This window comes from Oryctolagus cuniculus, chromosome 17, assembly GCF_964237555.1.
Source record: "Oryctolagus cuniculus chromosome 17, mOryCun1.1, whole genome shotgun sequence".
Lineage (NCBI taxonomy): Eukaryota > Metazoa > Chordata > Mammalia > Lagomorpha > Leporidae > Oryctolagus > Oryctolagus cuniculus.
The window spans coordinates 13,858,594-13,880,487 of record NC_091448.1 but is presented as its reverse complement, the minus strand read 5'-3'; the positions used below and the strand labels follow the sequence as shown (position 1 = coordinate 13,880,487).

At 43.1% G+C, this 21,894-nt stretch overlaps 1 protein-coding gene across 25 annotated transcripts in view; it reads right to left on the bottom strand.

Annotated features, from left to right (window-relative positions):
- BPTF (bromodomain PHD finger transcription factor) overlaps positions 1 to 21,894 on the bottom strand; it is a 132,233-nt gene that overhangs the window by 66,765 nt on the left and 43,574 nt on the right. For 19 of the 25 annotated variants that reach the window (XM_070060444.1, XM_070060439.1, XM_070060436.1 and 16 more), the window contains one exon: positions 4,780 to 4,968. The exons of 4 other annotated variants lie outside the window; for them this stretch is intronic. In XM_070060444.1, coding sequence (XP_069916545.1) covers positions 4,780 to 4,968 — 189 coding nt within the window. The remainder of the gene's footprint in view (positions 1 to 4,779; positions 4,969 to 21,894) is intronic. 2 more of the 25 variants (XM_070060435.1, XM_070060443.1) reach the window with 1 other exon arrangement.

Below are 21,894 nucleotides of genomic sequence, written 5' to 3'. Positions count from 1 at the left end.
GAGTCATTTACTATTTTAAAGAAAATTCTACTGCACTGTGTTATTTCAAAGCTTATCTATTAGAAAACAGGAGGGCTGCTACAGATTTACAAGTAACAAACATAATAAGTACATTCTAATGAGATGTTGTTTTAAACATTCGGTGAGGATTTCTGCACAAAAAGGATATAATTAATTTTAGAAAGATTCCTACTGATATTCCATTTAAAATATCTAATAGTTTTGACTTTATAAACACAAATGCCGACTGAATGCTCCCCTTCGGAATCTAGTATTTATCTACATAAGCTTTTTAATGCAAAAGTCAACTACTTAAATAAAAAATTTTCACAATAATTTCACATTTTCACAGTAACGTAATTTTTTAAAGTGATAGATTGACCAGTCCAGCGGCCATTTCCCCCTTATATACCCATGTCGTCACTTTTGCTGAAAATCTCCACACACTGTAAAACTACTGCTATCACTGTCCTATTGAACAGACCGTTGAACAAGATCTGATTTTTCTCTTTTAATTTAAAGCTTGAAAAAATTTGCACAACACTGGCAAATGAGGACAGAATTTACCATACTATATATGATAAAGATGGCATTTTAAGTAAGTAAAGAAAAACAGAGATGTATTTTGAAGAAAACTGTAAGAGTGAAGATAACTGGTAACCGTCTGCTCCTTCATCTGTTCCAACTCCAAGCCCTTCTCTGCTCTGGGAATTTGCTTTCCCTCCACTGTCATCAGATGATGCTGCAAATCAAGGACCTTGCTCTGCGGGTGAGGATCAGCATCCAGAGCTCGTCAGACAGAGTGTGTCTCCACTACAGAGTATACAGCTACTCCAATCTTTTGAATCTGGAGACACAGAATGGGTTTTGGGTTTTTTCGTATCATTGAGTAGGAAAGCTAAGAAATCAGGGGTTGGCTACTTTTACTCTCGCAACATGGAGAAAACGGTCAATAATGGGGAATAATAAACCCATCACAGAGAAGAAACAATGAGGGGGGCCCTGAGAGGGAGACTGGGAGAACTTCAATTGCCTTCCTGGATCTAGCAACACATCTGAGGCTGTCACCAGCTCTGGATTTCTCAATTATATGAGCCAACAAAATTCCTTTCTGGTTTTAAACAAGTCTGATGGATTTCTGTCAAAACTATTTAGTTCCAAATAACCCAGTAGAGTATTTTAAGATTTTGACTCCTAACTGTGGCAGTGACGACATCAAGACGGAGTAGAAGAGGCCCGTGTCATGACGAAACAGATTAAACCCCGCCTGTGACACCAGCATCCCATGCAGGTGCAGGTTCAAGTCCTGGCTGCTCCTCCTCTGACTCAGCTCCCCGCTAATGTTCCTGGGAAAGCAGAAGAAGATGGCCCAAGTGCTTAGACCCTGCCACCCACATGAGAGACCCAGATGGGGTGGTTCCAGGCTCCTGTCCCGGGCCTGGCCAGCCCTGGCCATTTGGACCATTTGGGAGAGGGAACCAGTGGACAGTCATGTGCGCTCTCTCGCACTCACTCTCTCTAATTCTCTCTTTCAAACAAATAAATGCATCTTTAAAAAAAAGGGAGGGGGGCGGACAGCATTGTAGCGTGGAGAGTAAAGCCATGGCCTGCAATGCTGGCATCCCATATGGGTGCCAATTTGAGTCCTGGCTTCTTTGCTTCCAGTCCAGCTCCTTGCAAATGGCCTGAGAAAGCAGCAGAGGATGGCCCAAGTTCATGGGCCCCTGCTACCCACATGGGAGGCCCAGAAGGAACTCCAGGCTCCTGGCTTCAGCCTGGCCCAGCCCTGGCCATTGTGGCCATCTGGGGAGTGAACCAGCAGGTGGAAGTTCTCTCTGTTTCTCCTTCTCTCTCTGTAACTAACTTTCAAGTAAAATAAATATTCAAAATAAAATTTTTTAAAGAAGCTTCTCAGTTTAGAGCACAATGCGATACTTCTCAGACTCAATCCTCTATTTACTAGATTTAGTGCAAACAAGGAAAAGGAGAAAACTCATCCCCAAGGCTAAGACCTGAATGAGAAAAGGAACAAGGCTGACATTACTGAACCCCCTACCCCAAAGCCATGTTCCTCCTATGAGAAAGGAGTAGTCACTGCAAAGCCTGGGAGCACAGGACAGATCTGCTCTCACCCAGCCTCTGCAGCTCATTTAGTAACACTGGGATGCAGAAGCATAGATATAGTGTTCAGTCAAGGCCAAGGGCTACTGGCCCACTCAGCAGACGAACTAAGGAAGCAAAGTGACCTTCAGAGACTCTCACATGTTACTGAGCATAAGGTACTGGGCTAGGTGCCTACGAGTCTGTAAAGGGTATGCTATTGCCAGAAAGAACTCCATCCTTCCAAATTGGGAAGTACGATTGCTCAATCCCACAGTAGTACACAGCAAGCCATCCCAAATAAATAGCAGAGGCCGTTCCCAACAGCGTGGCCTCCAGAAGAGGAATCTTCTCAAATCCTTCTCACTTCGCAACCACAGTCCTCCTCCCAGATTTATCAAGGAATACTCTCCTTTATCAGGACATTGAGTGTTTCAGATAGCTAAATTAACTATGTGGCAATGGGCTGGCGCTGTGGCACAGTAGGTTAATCCTCTGCCTGCATCTCATATGGGCACCGGTTCTAATTTCGGCTGCCCCTTTTCCCATCTAGCCATCTGGTGATGGCCTGGGAAAGCAGTGGAAGATGGCCCAAGTGCTTGGGCCCCTGCACCCAGTGGGAGACCTGGAAGAAGTCTCTGGCTCCTGGCTTCGGATTGGCCCAGCTCCAGCAGTTGCGGCTATTTGGGGCATGAACTGGCAGATGAAAGACCTCTGTCACTCCTCACTGTCTGTAACTCTATCTCTCAAATAAATAAAGTAAAAATAATAATAAAAATCTGGCTCGTGGATTATGAGATCAAGATAAGCTATATCCAGACCTGTCAAAATTAACACACAACAATTTCTAGATACAATTTCTAGACATAATTATGGGAGAGAAGTTTTCAGAAGCCTTCAGCTGTGGGTAGTTTCTGTGCTGACAGCAGAGGCATTTCTAAGTTGTTATATATGGAGCAAATGAATAAACAGGTATGTACCAAGCTCCCAGAGGATGACATTGTGGATGTTTACTGCAGTCTAATTTTTTAGCACCTTTCTTTGGAAAATCATTCCTATCCAACTCTAATCCCATACTTTTGCTGGAGCCATCGACCATAACACCTCACCTGCCCTGGCCACAGTGGTGGGAACATTATGATCCAAGATGGGCCACTCAAATTCTTTCCTTAAGGACTTTTGAATTGGAGAAGGTGGTGCCTGTCTTTGGATCACAGAACTTGCAAAGATAAGAACACAACTGTTGGTGCCATCTTCCCTGCCACTTGGAAAAAGCCTGTCTGTATTAGGAGGGAGTGAAGTTAACACACAAACATATGTAGATCCAAAAACGGAGGGAGACAAAGAGGAAGACAAAGAATTTTGATACCTGAGGGTCCAGTTATGCCTCCTGATGGCCTGAACTTCCTAGTTATATGAGCTAATTAAATTCCCTCTTCTCCTAAACTACTTTAAGCTAGTTTGGTCATTTGCCATTAGCATCACTTGCAATTGAAAAAGCCCTAATTTAGTTGATTTCCACATTATGCCATACACAAGATTATACTCCAGAATGAGTAAAGATGAAGTTACAGAAGTTATGAGAAATTCCTGTAATATGTATGTCCATTCATGGGATAGGTGTGGTATCCCTTAGCAAAACATAAAACCCATGGGAAACCTAAAGAAGAGAACTGGTAAATTTAACTATTAAAAATGTAAAGATTTCTGTATGACAAGTCAAAACCAAATAATTACAATATAGATATATATGCAAAATCAAAGATTAATAACCATAATACATAAAGCATTCTGAAAATTAAGGAAAAACATCAAACTTCAATACTGGAAAATGAGAGGATATGAATAATTGATTCACAGAATGTGTAACAAACACAACAAACAACCCCATTAGTGAACAGGAATATGCACATTTTTTAATGAAATATTTTTCTTTACTGGCAAAAATATAAAAGGATTAATAATGCTGAATTTAAGTGAGAGAATATGAAATAGGTATGCACATAAATTATTGGTATACATTCCTTTTGATGTGCAATTAAGCAGCAGTCATCCCTGTTTTTCAAATGTACCTACCATTTCACCAGCAATTCTACTGACACTGACAGAAGCACTTGGATTTTAAAGAGCACCACTATTTGTAGTAATGAAAAAACAGCCTAAATGTCCATTAACAGAGAGAAACAGTAAATGAATTCTGCTTATCCATACTGTGGAATGCATGCAGCAGTTTAAAAGAATAAATTCAATGTATAACAAGAAAAGGCTCCCTAGGGGTAAACTGAGTGAAAATAGCAAGGTGCAAAACAACACATGCAGAATGATCCCATTTATATTAAAAAAAATCAAAACCAGAACAACTTTGTAAACCTGCGAATCCACATACAGGAGTGTAACTGCAAGGAGTAAAATCTAGATGTCACACACCAAACTGCTGATGGTAGTTACCTTTGGGGAAGTGGTTCGAAAATAGTCTTCTATTTTTCCCCCCTCTGGTTGCTTTTGTATATGTCAAAACAAAAATGAAGTACAAGAATCTCTTGTGTTTTAAGAAAAAGAAAAAAAATGGAAAAAGAAAATCTTCCCACCCCCACCAAACTTTTCTCCAAAAAATGAAAAACTTGTTTTCAAAAAAAAAGAAAAAAAAAGCTCCCTTTAATGGATGAAGTGTACTCTTACCTATCTCTTCTTGAATAGAGACAGGTGTATGGGATTCTCTTTCTCCATTTTCAGGATCATCAGCTGCCTGAGCAGATTCACTCTGGGAAGAATTTAGTTCACTGCTGCTGTTACTGTTTTCCAGATTAGGCTGGATGGAGGTAGTGGTAGCACTAGTGTTACTGCTGTCACATGTCTTGTTAGGTTCTTCTAGAAAAATAGAATATCTGATTTTTAAATTGGAAATCACATAAAAATAACTGTCAGAAAAGACATTTGATTGAGGATTTCATTACATGACTATTTAAAAAAAAGAAAAAGAAAAACTACTCATGTATGAATAATGCAATCTGTGAAAAGGAAACTGCCAAGTACCACCCTACAAGTTATCCTTTAAGTCTCCTGGCCCATGAACTCACTGACTCGACCTTCACCATCTACAGTAACAGGCAGGCAGGCAGGCATCTTTCAGATACCCCAGAACTGATGAACAATCAAGTGACACAACCATCTCCCGAAACTTAGCACATACAAGAAATTCCACAAGTGGTCCTGCTGACATATGTAAAAATCTAAAGCGTATAATATTCTTTCTTTTCAAACTAAACAGTATGAAAACCAGAATTTAAAAGGCTTATTTATCTAAGATTTTCTGCCTGTTTCCAATGCCCTCAAATTAACTAAATGGTAATGTCTAAATACGATTAACTTTTTAAGGACAATTTTAAGACTTATTTATTTGAAAATCAGAATTACAGAGGGAGAGGGGAGGAAGGGAAAGAGAGAGAGGGAGGGAGGGAGGAAAGTAAGGAGGGGAGGAGAGAGGGGGGAGGGAGGGAGATATTAATCGATTAATCTTCCACTCACTGGTTCACTCCCCAGGTGGCTACAATGACCAGGGCTGAACCAGACTAAAGCCAGGAGCTTCCTCAGATCTCCCACGTGGGTGCAGGGGCCCAAGGACTTGGGCCATCTTCCACTGCTTCTCCCAGGCCATTAGCAGGGAGCTGATTTGGAAGAGGAGCCTTGGGAACTCGAATCAGCACTCATACGGGACGTCAGTGTTGCAGGTGGTGGCTTAATCACTACACCACAACACCAGCCCCATAAGGACAATTTAACAGTAATACTAAGAGCACAGTTTCTAAAAGTAGATCAACATTAATAATACCAAGACTGAAGACATAAGTTATTGTTCCATTCTGTATTTGCTTTTTATCACTAATAAGACACTCCTTAATCATTTAAGTAAATGGCAGTTGATAGTCTATCATCCTGATTAACTCTAAAGTATAATAAGTTCCTAAAAATTTTTTTGAGGAAAAAAATAAGCAATCATCTAAACAGAAATATGAGAAAATACATGAATAGTCACAAAAGAAGTGAAAATGGAGCCAGCATATGGAAATACGCTCACCTAATTCAACATAAGAAAAACACAAATTAAAACTTTCTTAGCTTTTGTTGGCAAAAAATCCAAATCTCACAATACACTCTGGTGGAAAGGCAGGAGGCCAACATGCACTCCCACACATCGCTGCAGCAAATGGTACAAAATGATACCAGGGGCGGACACTGTGGCGTAGTGGGTAAAGCCACCGCCTGCAGTGCCAGCACCTCATATGGGCACCGGTTCATGTCCCGGCTGCTCCACTTCTGATCCAGCTCTCAGCTGTGGCCTGGGAAAGCAGTGGAAGATGACCTAAGTCTTTGGGCCCCTGCACGTAGGTGGGACTCCTGGCTTTGGATCGGTGCAGCTCTGGTGGTTACGGCCATTTAAGGAGAGAATCAGCAGATGAAAGACCTCTCTCTCTGCAACTCTGCCTTTCAAGTAAATCAGTCAATCATACGCGTACATATACACACATATACAAAATGGTACCAGGTAGATAAAAGGGAACTGACAAATCTAGAAAAATCCTAAATGCATTTATGCCTAACCTAACCATTCCAAATCTAAAAATCTTTCTCAAAACACACAGGGCAAGAACACTAAATTAATTATCTACAGAGCTACTCACTGAAGCATTATTTACAATGGAAAAAGCCCAGAAACAAACAAAAATCCATCAACAGGGGACGGGTTGAATAGAAGAAAGTACATGCAATAAATATCATGCATCTTAGTAAGGCTAAAGGATAATCACCACATCTACGTACTAAGTGACCTCCAAGATTAAATGTAAAAAGGAAGGTGCAGGGGCAAACACTGTGGCGCAGCATGTAAAGCCGCCGCCTGCAGTGCCGGCATCCCATATGGGCGCCAGTTCAAGTCCTGGCTGCTCCACTTCTGATCCAGCTTTCTGCTATGGCCTGGGAAAGCAGTAGAAGATGGCCCAAGCCCAAGCCCTTGGGCCCCTGCACCCACGTGGGAGACCCGAAGAAGCTCCTGGCTCCTGATCAGCGCAGTCCAACCATTGCAGGCAACTGGGGAATAAGCCAGCACATGGACAACACCTCTCTCTGCTTCTGCCTCTCCTCCTCTGTGTAACTCTGACTTTCTAGTAAAATAAATAAATCTTAAAAAAAAAAGAAAGAAAGAAAAAAAAAAGAAAGGTGTAGGGGCCAGTGCTGTGGCATAGCGGGTAAAGCTGCTGCCTGCAGTGCCAGCATCCCATATGGGTGCTGGTTTGAGTCCTGGCTGTTCTACTTCCCATCCAGCTCTCTGCTATGGCCTGGGAAAGCAGAAGATGGCCCAAGTCTCTGGGACCCTGCACCCACGTGGGAGAGCTGGAGGAAGCTCCTGCAGCTCTGACCTTTGCGGCCAATTGGGGAGCGAATCAGTGGAGGGAAAACCTCTCTCTCTCTCTTAACTCTGATTTTCAAATAAATAAATATTTTTTTAAAAAAGGAAGGTCCAGAGCAATACTGGAAGGAAATATGAATTTTACATATGTATTTTCTTTTATATATCTACAAATACTTCATTCAAAACATTAGAATAACCAAAACCTAACAAAAAATTGCTTCCTGTAAGGGAAGAGAAAGCCATGGTTACCTAGAAAGGAAGGTGAAAATTCTCGCAATATATTCAGGTACAAAGCTTTAGCTTTAAAATAAAATAAATATTTTGTATTTTAAAAAAGTTAGACATTACAGATGCGATCCCAAGAAACTGAAGGCAACCTGAAACAAAGAACCCACCAAATAAAGCCTACGGGCAGTGACGGCCCAAGAGCGCGAGCACGGAAAGGAAGCAGGACTCTGAGAGGAGAGGAGAACCCCAGCTCAGGGCTGGGCATGTGCAACAGAAGCCTCCGACACCTTATTCTGCCAAAGAGCAAGGACGCTGACTCAGCTGCCACTGTCAACAGAAGCGACTGACCCAAACGTACTGAATAGGATGGGACCGTCAAACAGCTGGTGGGAAATGCAAAAAGCCCTGAGATGCATGCATACAAGGACTTTTCAAAAAGTTTATAAAAATGTATACAAACAAAAAAGCTATGTGTGAATTTTACACATTTACTGCACTGGGGTTGGCGCAGTGGCGTAGTAGGTTAAGTCTCTGCCTGTGGTGCTGGCATCCCTACATGGGTGCCAGTTTGTGTCCCGGTTGCTCCTATTCCAATCCAGCTCTCTGCTGTAGCCTGGGAAAGCAGTGGAAGATGGCCCAAGTGCTTGGGCCCCTGTACCCACGAGGGGAACCCAGGAGAGGCTGCTGGCTCCTGGCTTTGGATCAGCCCAGCTCAGGCAGTGGCAGCCATTTGGGGAGGAAACCAACAGATGGATGATCTCTCCTTCTGTCTGTAATTCTACCTCTCAAACAAATAAAATTTTTAAAAAACTTATTACACTAAAAGAAATTTATCGTTTAATTTCAAGTATCCATGAATTTCTACAATACCCTCATGTCCCTCTCTAAAGACCCATGAGGTACAGCAGGTTAAGCAGCAGCTTGCAATGCCAGCATCCCGTATCAGAGTGCCAATTCCAGTGCCAGCTCCTCTGCCTCTGATTCAGCTCCCTGCTCATGTGTCTGGGAAAGCAGAAGATGATGGCTAAAATACTAGGGCCCTCCCACCAACAAGGGAGACCGGGATGGAGTTCCTGGCCCACGCCTAGCTGTTGTTTGTAGTTATTTGCGGAATGAACCAGCAGATGAAAGATCTGATCTCTCTCTTTTTCTCTTCTCTCTCTTCCCTCCTTACCATCTTCCCTCCCTCCTTACTGCTCTCTCTTCCTCCCTCCCTCCATCTCCCTCTTTTGTCAGTCTTTCAAATAAATACATCTTTTTAAAAACAAACCAAAAAAAGGCCGGCGCTGCGGCTCACTAGGCTAATCCTCCGCCTAGCGGCGCCGGCACACCGGGTTCTAGTCCCGGTAGGGGCGCCGGATTCTGTCCCGGTTGCCCCTCTTCCAGGCCAGCTCTCTGCTGTGGCCAGGGAGTGCAGTGGAGGATGGCCCAGGTGCTTGGGCCCTGCACCCCATGGGAGACCAGGAAAAGCACCTGGCTCCTGGCTCCTGCCATCGGATCAACGCGGCGGCCATTGGAGGGTGAACCAACGGCAAAGGAAGACCTTTCTCTCTGTCTCTCTCTCTCACTGTCCACTCTGCCTGTCAAAAAAAAAAAAAAAAAAAAAAAAAAAAAAAAAAAAGACCCGAGTTCAAACTGATACTTTAAAAGTAAGAGAAAGCCACTCTCATCTTCCCAAAATCTGTAACTCATGAATTATGGCTGAAAATAGTTGAGACACCAACTCCTGATTCTGACAATTAAAATTTTAAAGGAATAATTAAATATTTATGCTTCTACTCCTGCTCTGCAGAAGAAGTCCAGTTAAAAAAAATAGAGAAAACAGCCAGAGTCTCCACATTGCAATGCCCCAATAGATAACTGATGATGGAAAGAGTACCAATGAAGAGACCAACAGAGAGGCTTACAAACTCCTGGCGGAATTCAATGGCTAACCTTCGCATTTCTAAAGGTGGAACCAGGCACACATGAAGTACCCAGCACACTGCTTCTGAAATATTTTTACCCAAAGAGTTGAAACTGAATCTAACCAAGCCTTCATTCTAAGGAGGGAAATATAGACAAATCCGGAATGAGGATTTTCCACAGGAGGACACACCAAGTCAACAGCATGGGAAAAAAGGAAAAGGAGATTGCTCGAGACTAAGAGACTCAGGAGACATAAAACCAAATGTCATGTCACGTGGGGATATTATCTGGAAATATTTCAAACACGTGAAATGATTTATTAAAAAATTTATGCACAGACATTTGTACATGGACTGGACAGCAGATATGTGAAGAACTGATGTTCACTGCATTAAGATGGTACCCGTTCTGTAACCGTCAGAAAATGTCCACTTCAGAAGACTGTAGAGAAGTAGTAGGACTGATGTGACATGATTTAAATACTTCCAGCAAGTAAAAATCCAGTCACACCAACGGCAAAGAGGGCAGAGGAATATTATCATGCAACACAAATGAACCCCAGCAACATACATGTTTATAAAACAATATAAAGTGAAAAAATAAAGGAGAACAGAAGTATAGTTTTCAGCAAATCACAGAGATCAATTCAGTGAAGCAAGAACACGTGAGTTATACAGGCGACTTTCTTCAGAAAAGACAGAGAAGTTACATTAGCAACATGCACATTTTCATCCCACAATCCAAATGTTCTAGCCCCATTGCTTTGGTATTTACAGTACTATTTTCACTGGGGATAACACTGTAAATAAGTAACAGGAAAACTCCTTCAATAATTATCAAATCAAAATTATCTATAGACTTTGATCTTCAACTCTGAACATGAACACAAAAGCCTTCAAAATGTCAAAAGCCTGCTTAAAAATAAAAAAATAATACAGTGTAAGCAAAAATCTATACAGAAAAAAATGACTTTTCCACCTGAAGTTTATAAAAGGGGAACTTTTTAAAAGAAAAAAAAAATGAGATAAAAAGATTGCCAAATACTTGGGATCCTGGAAACCCACACAGGAGACCGGGATGGAGTTCCAGGCTCATGGCTTTGGCCTGGTCCAGCCCTGGCCATTGCAGCCATTTTGGGAATGAACCAGCAGATGGAATAGCTCTCTCTTTGTAACTCTGCCTTCCAGTCAAATAAATAAATCTTTTTTTTTTTTTAAGTTTATTCGACAAATAGAGTTAGTGAGAGAGAGAGAGAGAGAGAGAGAGAGAGAGAGAGAGAGAGAGAAAGGTCTTCCTTCCATTGGTTCACCCCCCAAATAGCTGCTACAGTTGGAGCTATGCCAATCCGAAGCCAGGAGCCAGGAGCCTCCTCCTGGTCTCCCATGTGGTTGCAAGGGCCCAAGCACTTGGGCCATCCTCCACTGCCCTCCTGGGCCACAGCAGAGAGCTGGACTGGAAGAGGGGCAACCGGGACTAGAACCCGACGCCCATATGGATATGGGATGCTGGCACCGCACGTGGAGGATTAACCAAGTGAGCCACGCACCAGACCCAAATAAATAAATCTTTAAAAAAAAATTAAAAGAAAAAATATTTTTATGAGGCCGGTGCTGTGGTGCAGCAGGTTAAAGCCCCAGTCTATAGTGCCAGCATCCCATATGGGCACCAGTTCGAGTCCTGGCTGTTCCATTTCCGATCCAGCTCTCTGCTATAGCCTCAGAAAGCAGTAGAAGATGGCCCTAGTCCTTGGGCCCCTACACCGTCACGGGAGACCTGGAAGAAGCTCTTGGCTCCTGGCTTTGGATCGGCGTAGTACCAGCCATTGCGGCCATCTGGAAAGTGAACTAGCGGATGGAAGATCTCTCCTTCTCTCTCTGCGTCTACCTCTCTGTAACTCTGCCTCAAATAAAGAAATAAATAAATCTTTAAAAAATAGTATTTTTAAAAAGACTAAACACACAAAAGAGAGTGAGAAACAAAAGGGTATTTACTCACAGCACCTATACAGGCAACACTGTTACCTTAAATGAGGTCGAAGTACATGTGTAGTATTTCATTTTATCTTTCAGTATCAAATGTCCCACATTCATTATAACAAAATTCAAAACCAGAAGTGAGCACTTCGCCTAGACGCTGACACACATATGCCACATCAGCATGTCTGATTCTTGACTCCAGCTTCCCACCAAGGCAGAGCCTGGGAGGCCAAGGTGTTGGCTTAAGTAATATGGGTTCCAGTCACCTGCACAGGAGACCTGCGATTCCCAGCACCTGGTGGCATTTGGGACTGAACCAGTGGATGGAGGCATATTCTCTCCCCCACACCCCATCAGCATCTTTGCCTCTTGAAACATTTTTTAAAGATTGAAAACTAAAGCAAAGTATTATCTTTTAAGGTTTCATTATCCTGGGGCCAGCACGGTGGTGTAGTAAGTAAAGCCCCAGCCTGCGGCACTGGCATCCCATCAAGTGCTGGTTGCTCCATTTCCGATCCAGCTTTCTGCTATGGCCTGGGATAGCAGTGGAAGATGGCCCAAGTCCTTGGGTCCCTGCACCCACATGAGAAACCAGGAAGAGACTCCTGGCTCCAGATTGGCACAGCTCCAGCCATTGCGGTCATCTGGGGCGTGAACCAGCAGATGGCAGACCGACCTCCCTCTCTCTCTCTCTCTCTCTCTGTGTGTGTGTGTAACTCTGACTTTCCAATAACTAAATAAATCTTAAAAAAAAAAAAAAAAAGGTTTCATTATCCCAACTAGTGAAGAGGTTAAATCAATATGTTCTGTTTTTAAAAGATTTATTTATTTGAAAGACAGAGTGACAGAAAGAGGGAGAGACACATAAAGATTCATCTTTCATCTGCTGATTCGCTCTCCAAATGGCTACAACAGCCAGGCCTGGACCTAAACCAGGAGCCAGAAACACCTGGATTTCCCACGTGGGTAGCAGTGGCACAGTTACTTGGGCCATCGTTTGCCGCTTTCCCAGGGTCATTAGCAGGGAGCTGTAATGAAGGGAAACTCATCAGCAGGGATGCTGGCCTTACCAGTGGCACTTCACCTGCTACATTATAACGCCAGCCCCTAATATGTCCTGATAGTTTATAGATGTTACTTTCAGTATGTTCATGGAAACATCTTCAAAGCAGTTAAAAATAGTTACAGAACTGAAGCCAGTTTTATCCACTGCTGATACTTTCCTAATTCCAGGCATTAAGATCCAGAGGCATAATGTAAACAGAACAAATGCTATCTGCTCTGTGTGCCAGAATATAATTCCTCATAGTGGATTTGAATTAAGATTCCAGAAAGAACTGAAGATTCCATAAAGATTTCTCTTTGGCTTTAAATTTAAAACTAGACAATTCCACTACAATTCTAAAATCTAGAACAAAAAATTCTGAAATTGGGCCTTCTGTTATTTATAGAAAGGTTACACTGAGTGCCAAACAACATACTTGCAACATGGGCAACACTTCCATTCTCACAAATCAAAATAAAATGTCTGTCTGGAACTCAGATGTAGGGGAAATTTTAAGGAATATATATGTGTGTGTGTGTGTATATATATATATACATATATAAGAGAGAGAGAAGGCGATATTAATTTTTCAATGCTTCATTGTGATGCTTATCAATCTTTCTCAACATGGTGTCCAACACTTCAGTTTAATCTTCAATCTGAGCCACATGTAATGTTTGATCATCTATCACGCTGAATATAACAGGTATGAAACCTGTCCATTCTTCTAATGTTCTCACTCTTGTGGGGTTTTTCAGAGCATAGTCATTTTTCCTTTGTATATTTTCTAACAAATTACACAAAAATGACAATGCTCTGACAAAACTTTGATAGAAATTGAAATAAAATATATATGCTCCTAAAGAAAATCTAAGTTATAATTTTTTTGTAAGATTTATTTTATGTATTTGAAAGGCAGAATCTCTCGCTCTCTCTCACAGAGTGAGAGAGAGAGAGAGAGAGAGAGAGGGAGGGAGAGGGAGAGGGAGAGGGAGAGAGAGGGAGGGAGGGAGGGAGGGAGGGAGGGAAACCATCTTCCAACTGCTGGTTCACTCTCCAAATGGCTGCAACAGTCAGGGCTAGAGGCGGTGGAAATCAGAAGTCTAGATTCCATCCGTGTCTTCTATGTGGGTGGCAGCAACCCATGTAGTTGGGCCATCTTCCATTGCTTTCCCACAGGCATCTGCAGGGAGCTGGCTGGGAAGCAGAGCAGCCAGGATTCAAACCGGCATTGCTGAATGGGATGCTGGCACCGCAGTTAGTGGCTCAACCCACAGCTAAACAATGCTGGCCTTGGTGTATTGATTTCTAAAGAGATTCTAGGGGCTGGATGGCACTTTAGCGTAGTGGGTTAAAGCTGCCAATTCCAGAGCCAGCATCCAGTATGGGCACTGGTTCGAGCACAGCTGCTCCACTTCTGATCCAGCTCTCTGCTATAGCCTGGGAAAACAGCAGAAGATGGCCCAAGTGCTTGGGCCCCTGCATCCAAGTGGGAGACCAGGAAGAAGCTCCTGCTCCTGGCTTTGGATCGACTCAGCTTCAGCCGTTGCAGCCATCTGGGGAGTGAACCAGAGGATGGAGGACTCCTCTTTCTGCCTCTGCCTCTCTGTAACTCCATCTTTCAAATAAATAAATCTTGTTTTTTTAAAGAGATTCTAAATTCTCAGATTTTTTTTAAGTCATTCTATTGTAGCAAATATCAAACACTAAGCAAAAGGAACCTGGTGCACTTTGGAAACATTAAAAACAAATGGCTGGCGCAGTAGGTTGTTAATCCTCCTCCTGCGGTGCCAGGATCCCATGTGGGTGTGTGTTCGAGACCAAACTGCTCCTCCTCCGATCCAGCTCTCTGCTATGGCCTGGGAAAGCAGCAGAAGATGTTCCAAGTCCTTGGGTCCCTGCACCCACATGGGAAGACCTGGAGGAAGCTCCTGGTTTCTGGCTTCAGATTGGCACAGCTCCAGCCATTGCAGCCAATTGGGGAGTGAACCAGTAGATGGAAGACCACCCCCCACCCCCACCCCAGCACATCTCCTCCTCTCTGTAACTCTTGACTTTCAAATAAATAAATAAATCTTAAGAAAAAAAAAAAAAAAAGAAATGAAATCTAGTAGTAGGTGTTCAGCCCAATGGCTAAGATGCCACTGGGATGCCTGTATCCCATATCCAAGTGCCTGGGTTTGAGTCCTGGCTCCGCAGCCAGTTCCCACCTCCTGCTAACGCAGACCCTGGGAGGCAGCAGGTGATGGCCCCAGTCGCTGGGTCTCTGCCCCCAACATGGGAGACCTGGATTGAGTTTCTGGCTCCCTGGTGTCTTTCTGGGCCAGCCCAGCTGCTGTGGACATTTGAGGAGTGAACCAGTAGATGGCAGGTTTCTCACTTTTCTCTGCCTTTCAAATTAAGTAAATTTTTCTTTAAAAAAGCACAAAATCTGGGAAGTGAACCAGCAGATGGAAGGTCTCTCTTAGTCTTTCCCTCTAACTCTTTCAAAATAAATAAGTAAGTCTTCAAAAAATTAACCTTGATATCAAAGCCTGACATGGACATTATCAGAGAAGGAAAATGAAAGCCAATCTTACTCATGAAAACTGATGGAAAATCCTAAAGGAAATATTAATCATTTGGATGCAAGAATATATAAGAAGGCAAATCTCCACAGCCAAGGTATATTTACTCTAAGACTATGAGATGAGGCCAACTTTCAAAAGACAATGTAGGAATTTGTGCTTCTAATCAAGATGAAGTAGAAGGACTAGACTTATCCTCACTCATAACAACTCCAAACAAAAAGCAGATCAAAAGACATGTAGGTATTCACAAAGTAGGAAAACAATATGACCTATACACACACGCTCCAAATCCGTGGTCACCAGGAACTGCAAATGCAAGTCATAGCAAGCTATCCTCATGTGCCCACGAGAATGTCCTTGCAAAGACACAAAGCATGATACTGCCAGTCTCTAGTGTTGGCACAGATCTATGGGAGCTGGAAGTCTCATACACTGTTGGTGAAATGTAAACTTGAATGACTCCTCTGGAAAACTGTGTAGCAGCATCTATCAGAGTATATACAAATCCAATGACCCAGGAAATCCACAACTAGGTTTCTAGCTAGAGAAATGCATACCTATGTGTACAAAAACATGTACAAGAATATTCTTTATAGGCCAGCGCCGCGGCTCACTAGGCTAATCCTCCGCCTAGCGGCGCCGGCACACAGGGTTCTAGTCCCGGTCGGGGCGCCGGATTCTGTCCCGGTTGCCCCTCTTCCAGGCCAGCTCTCTGCTCTGGCCAGGGAGTGCAGTGGAGGATGGCCCAAGTGCTTGGGCCCTGCACCCCATGGGAGACCAGGGTAAGTACCTGGCTCCTGGCTCCTGCCATCGGATCAGCGCGGTGCGCCGGCCGCAGTGCGCCGGCTGCGGCGGCCATTGGAGGGTGAACCAACGGCAAAAGAAGACCTTTCTCTCTCTCTCACTGTCCACTCTGCCTGTCAAAAAAAAAAAAAAAAAAAAAAAAAAGAATATTCTTTATAGCATCATTCATCATGGCCTCAAACTGGAAACCACTCAAATGCCCGTAACATATCAAAAAGGATAAATTAATTGTGATCTATCTATATAACAGGATATCTTACACCAATAAAAAAAAAAAAAAAACAGAATGAATCAAGCAACACTTGGATGGCTCTCTCTGATATATTGCTGAAGTTAAAAAAAATATGTATCTGTACAGGGATTGGCATTGTGATGTAGCAGATAAAGCCACCACCTGCGACAATAGCATATGGGCACCTGTTCGAATACCCACTGCTCCACTTCCGATCCAGCTCCTTGCTAATATGCCTGGGAAAACAGCAAAGGATGGCCCAAGTCCTTGGGTCCCTGCACCCACATGGGCGATCCAGAAGAAGCTCCTAGCTCCCGATCAGCCCAGCTCCAGCCGTTGCAGCCATTTGGGGGGATAGAAGAGCACTCTCTCCTCTAAACTCTGCCTTTCAAATAAATAAATAAATGCTTAAAAAAATTCTTCAAAGAATATACAGTATATGATTCTATTTAATTTTTAAGTGAAAGACAGAGGGAAAACGGGAAAGAGAGGGAGAGAGGAGAGAATGCTCCCTTTCACCAGTTAAACTGCCAAATGCCAGTAACAGCCAGGGTAGGCCAGGGCCAGGAGCCAGAGCAACCCAGGTTTTCCACAGCAGCAGAAACCCAATCACTCGAGCCATCACCACTGCCTCCCAGCATTTGCATCAGCAGGAAGCTGGAGTCAGGCGCCAACAGCAGGCACTGGGATGTGGAACACGATCATCTTAACAGCCAAGCGAAACGCCTGCTTTCCCAACTTATCTTTTAAGAACGCAAAACCAACTGAAGGTGACAGATGACAGAAGAGTTACTACCTTTGTGGGGGCAGGCGTAGTGGTGATTAAAAGGAGACAGGCTAGGGTTACACAGGTGTGTTCACTCAAGTTCTCCATTTAATATCTGTGCTGTATACTTCAAATAAAAGTTTAGCATATAAATGTTGCACTGAAAACAATTTTCAATCTGACAGGATCCTTCATTTGCAAAGTTTCAATGATTAAATTAGGCATCTGGATGGTGCTGAAATTTCAGAAAAGAAAAGCAAGCAAGATGTCTTCTGCTACGGCTATTGTCCTTAATCTGCCCAGAACAATTCTCCCAGGCCAGTTCTTCTAACAATGCATCTCACCTACTGTCCACAAGGTGATCAGAGGAGGTGACAGAGATGGGTCTAGGGACGCCTTAAAGTATTTAGCACACCTCCAGGCACAGGGTGGGCACTCAAATACTGCACTAATTTCTCTCAACGGATATATTCTTAAATCGGGGACCTATAAAAGTGTTTATCCACCTTACAAAAGTATCGAGTTTCTCTTTAAAACCTGATGCCAGTGCTGTGGCGCAGCAAGTTACGCCACTGCCTGCAACACTGGATCCCCTGTGAGTGCTGCTTTCAGCCCTGGCTGCCCCGCTTGCAATCCTGCTCCTTGTCATGTGCCTGGAAAAGCGGCATCAGATGACCTCAGTGCCAGAGTCCCTGCACCCATGTGGGACTTCAAGATGGAGTTCCAGGCTCCTGATTTCTGCCTGGCCCAGCCCTGGCTGCTGCAGCCATTTGGGGAGTGTGAACCACCGGATGGAAGATATCTCTTTCTCTCTATAACTCTGCCTTTCTTCAAATAAAGAAATCTTCTAAAAAGTAAAAAAAAAAAAAAAAGAAAGAAAGAAAAGAAAACAAAAGCTGGTATGATAAATTTAAAAGTCTTTAAGACTATTTCCATGTTTTGGGAACAATTATGCAAATATCAGACACCTGGAAGTCTAGTCAGTCCAGTCATGAAGATAACTATGAGCTATTAAATAATGGTCAGATTTTTTTCACTACAGGTATAGCATCCTTAGTCATACTCCACTCTCATCCTACTAACGACCCCAAACACACCCCATGCCAGTAATTGACAACTGCTATTGCTCCCATTCTAGCTTCCTTAAATATTTTGTGTGCAGATTCTCACATAAACACACTAGTGACATCTGCATGAACATGCCATTTTTTTTTTAAAGATTCATTTATTTATTTGCAAGGCAGAGAGTTACAGAGGCAGAGAGAGAGTCAGTCTTTTATCCACTGGTTCACTCCCTAGATGGCCACAATAGCTAGAGCTGGGCCAATCCAAAGCCAGTCCCCAGGAGCTTCTTCTGGGTCTCCCACATAGATGCAGGGGTCCAAGGACTTGGGTCATCCTCTACTGTTTCCCCAGGCCATAGCAGAGAGCTAGATTGGAAGTAGAGCAACCAGGGCCCAAAACTGCATCCATATGGGATGCCAGCACCAGAGGCAGAGGCTTAACCTACTAAGCCACAGCGCCAGCCCCAGTGGTGCCCATATGGGATGCCGGCACTGCAGGCAGTGGCTTTACCTGCTACACAACAGTACTGACCCTACCAACATGCCATTTATACTGTGGTTTAACCACAAGGGCTCTAATTTACAAGAATTATGTTAATTAGGGGCTAGAATTGTGGTGTGGAGGGGTTAAACCACCACACGCAACACAAGCACGCCATATTGGAGCACTGGTTTATGTCTGGGCTGCTCCATTTCAGATCTAGCTTCCTGCTAATGTACCTGGAAAAACAGCAGAAGGTGGCCTGAGGCTTAAGCCCTACCAGTCATGTGGGAGACCTGGATGCAGGTCCAGGTTTCTGACTTCAAATGGCCCAGCCCCAGCTACTGCAGACATTTCGAGAGTGAACCAGTGGATGAAAGACCCCCTGCCTCCTCTCTCTCTTTCAAATAAGTAATCTTTTTTAAAAAGCACTTTTGGAAAGATTATGTTCATTAATAACTACTGAATCAGAGAAGGTATAACTCAATTCACCCACTTTATTATTCTTTTCTTGTTAGGCTTCCTTACTCTTAAAAAGAGCTGACTGGATAAGGCAGTGACAATAAACATCTAGCATTTCTTGAACAGTTAATATTGTGTCAGGCACGATCTTAAGTGTTTATATGTATTATTTATTTGGTATTCTTTTTTTTTTTAATTTATTGACAGGTAGAGTTAGAGAGAGAGAGACAGAGAGAGAGAGAGAGAGACAGAGACAGAGAGACAGAGAGAAAGGTCTTCCTTCCATTGGTTCACTCCCCAAATAGCCACCATGGCCGGAGCTACGCCAATCCAAAGCCAGGAGCCAGGTGCTTCTCCTGGTCTCCCATGGGGTGCAGGGCCCAAGCACTTGGGCCATCCTCCACTGCCCTCCCGGGCCACAGCAGAGAGCTGGACTGGAAGAGGAGCAACTGGGACTAGAACCTGGCGCCCATATGGGATGCTGGCACCGCAGGTGGAGGATTAACCTAGTGCGCCACAGCGCCGGCCCTGTATTTGGTATTCTTTAAAATGTAAGTCAGATACCAGGATAATGGTTTCTCCCTAAATCATTCAAAGAACAAAAGAACATGTATCTCATAGAAGTGAATAAAATGATACTAGCTTTAAGAGAAATGTATACGAAAATCCAGGCAGTTATTATTCAATTGGGTTTAACTTAAAAACAGAATAACAGAGCAAGCATTTGGCACAGAAGTTTAAGTCACCACTTGAGACGCCCACGTCCCAGATCAGAGTGTCTGGGAAAGTCCAAGCTGCTTGTGATCCAGCTTCCTGCTAAGGCGCACCCTGGATGGCAGCTCAAGCACTTGAGTCCCTGCCACCCATGTGGGAGACCCATACAGAGTTCTGGGCTCCTGCCTCCTGGCTCCAGCATGGCCCAACCTTGGCTGTTGTGGACCATTTGGGCAGTGATCCCAGTAGATGGAAGATCTCTATCTCTCTGCCTTTCCAATAGCATGAAAATAATTTTCAAAAAACAGGGGAACTAAATCATATGTAAACATACTAGTATGACTGAGGTTTACATTAAGTATTAATTAATCTGAAAGGACAAAGAATATTTTCTTTTTATTTGAAAGGCAGAGAAACAGACTTCCCATCTGCTGGTTCACTCTCTCAAATGCCCTCCACCGCAGAGGCTGGGCCAGGCTGAAGTCAGAAGCCAGGTACCTGATCCGCACCTCTCTCATGGGTGGCAGGGCTCCAGGTAGCTGAGCCGCCACCACTACCTCCCTGAGTGTGCTTCACAGAAACCTGGAACAGGGTGCAGAGACAGTATTCAAAGCCAGGCACTCTGATACTGGATGCTGGCATCTCGAGAGAATGCTGTCTTAACCAGCGCCCCAAACACTCATCCTGACAAAGATTTTTAAAAGCATTTATTAAGAATGCTATCATGAGTCCAATAAAAATGAAGTGCTTCCAAACATTATTTTGGGCTTAATACTGCACTTTAAAGCTTTTAACCTTGAACATGTGGAAGTTTCAATAGTGTAAATTTTCTTAACTGGACAGGACCTAGAGATTGAGCCACAAAGTTACAGAATCAAATTACAGAACTCTGAGTTCCTCCAGTCTAGTCAATAAAGGACTCACCAAAATCTTCTAATTGGTATTTATCAAATACCTTAGGAAAAGGGACTTTCTCACTCCTATTTTCTAAACAGCTCTAATTTTAAGAAAACTGTTAATATTTAAGCAAACTTTTCACTGTAATTCCTACTTTTATTACCTAACACCTCACATTTCATAAACGAGTAAGTCTAATCCCTGCCTCCTCCCCAAAGACGGCCCCTCAAGCACGTGAGGACAATTCCACTACTTCTCCCCCAGCCCTCAATGCCAAGCCTGTTGTTTTCAGGGTTTATTCATGGTACCAGACGGTGGTCTGCAGACTCCTTCCACTCCATGACCAGTCTTGGTCACTACAAAATGCAGCAGACCCACTGCTGGCTACACAGACATCCCTGTGAGGAGCCTATGGTTATTCCAGTGCTTCCCACCCCTCAGCCTTCCGCTGACAAGTACTCAACTCACAAAAGGCCCTTCTTGTTACAAAGCAAACACTGAGGCCTTGAAGCCTCAGGACATGAACTTCACTGCAGAGGTGGACCTGGAAGGCAGGTCTTCCAAGCTCCAGGACTGCTTTCTTCCCAACTCACCGGAGTTCCATCCTCACATACAACAGAGAAAGGAAAGTACAGGAGTCGAAAACAGGTGATGTTCTTATACACACAGGAAAAGGCTCTTTAAGGATATTAACTACAATTCCTGGTGGGCTTTCTTTTTTTGTGTGGGATTACTAGTGTTTATTTTCTTATTTTACTCTTCTGAGTATTTTTAAAAACACATATAAGCTCCTGTGACAAAAATTCTTTTTCATTTAAAAAAAAAAAGAAAAGGCCTAATGACATTCTTAATGTGATATACTTACTTCAAGTATAATTTTAATTTTAAAAAGCTTAAAATATGACATTACTGGTTAACTTACATTTTACGTCAAAATAACACCTTATAAGAACGTTGTGTGATGATTTTCTACCATAATGTTAATTTGAAATGCAAAAACTAAATGAGCACATGCAAACATAAAATTAATTTGTTAGTAAATACAGAACTGGAAGGATTAAATCATTCAACATTGAGCCATTAATATGTAAGCAATTAAAACCAAAGTACCTGTCACCATGGTATGGTAAGATAATATATAAATAAATCCATTAAGCAAAAATGTTTAAATGAAGTTTGTAACAGCATGAGGATTACGATGAGTCTCAAGCACTAACTGCAACTCCAGATGTTAGGTGGT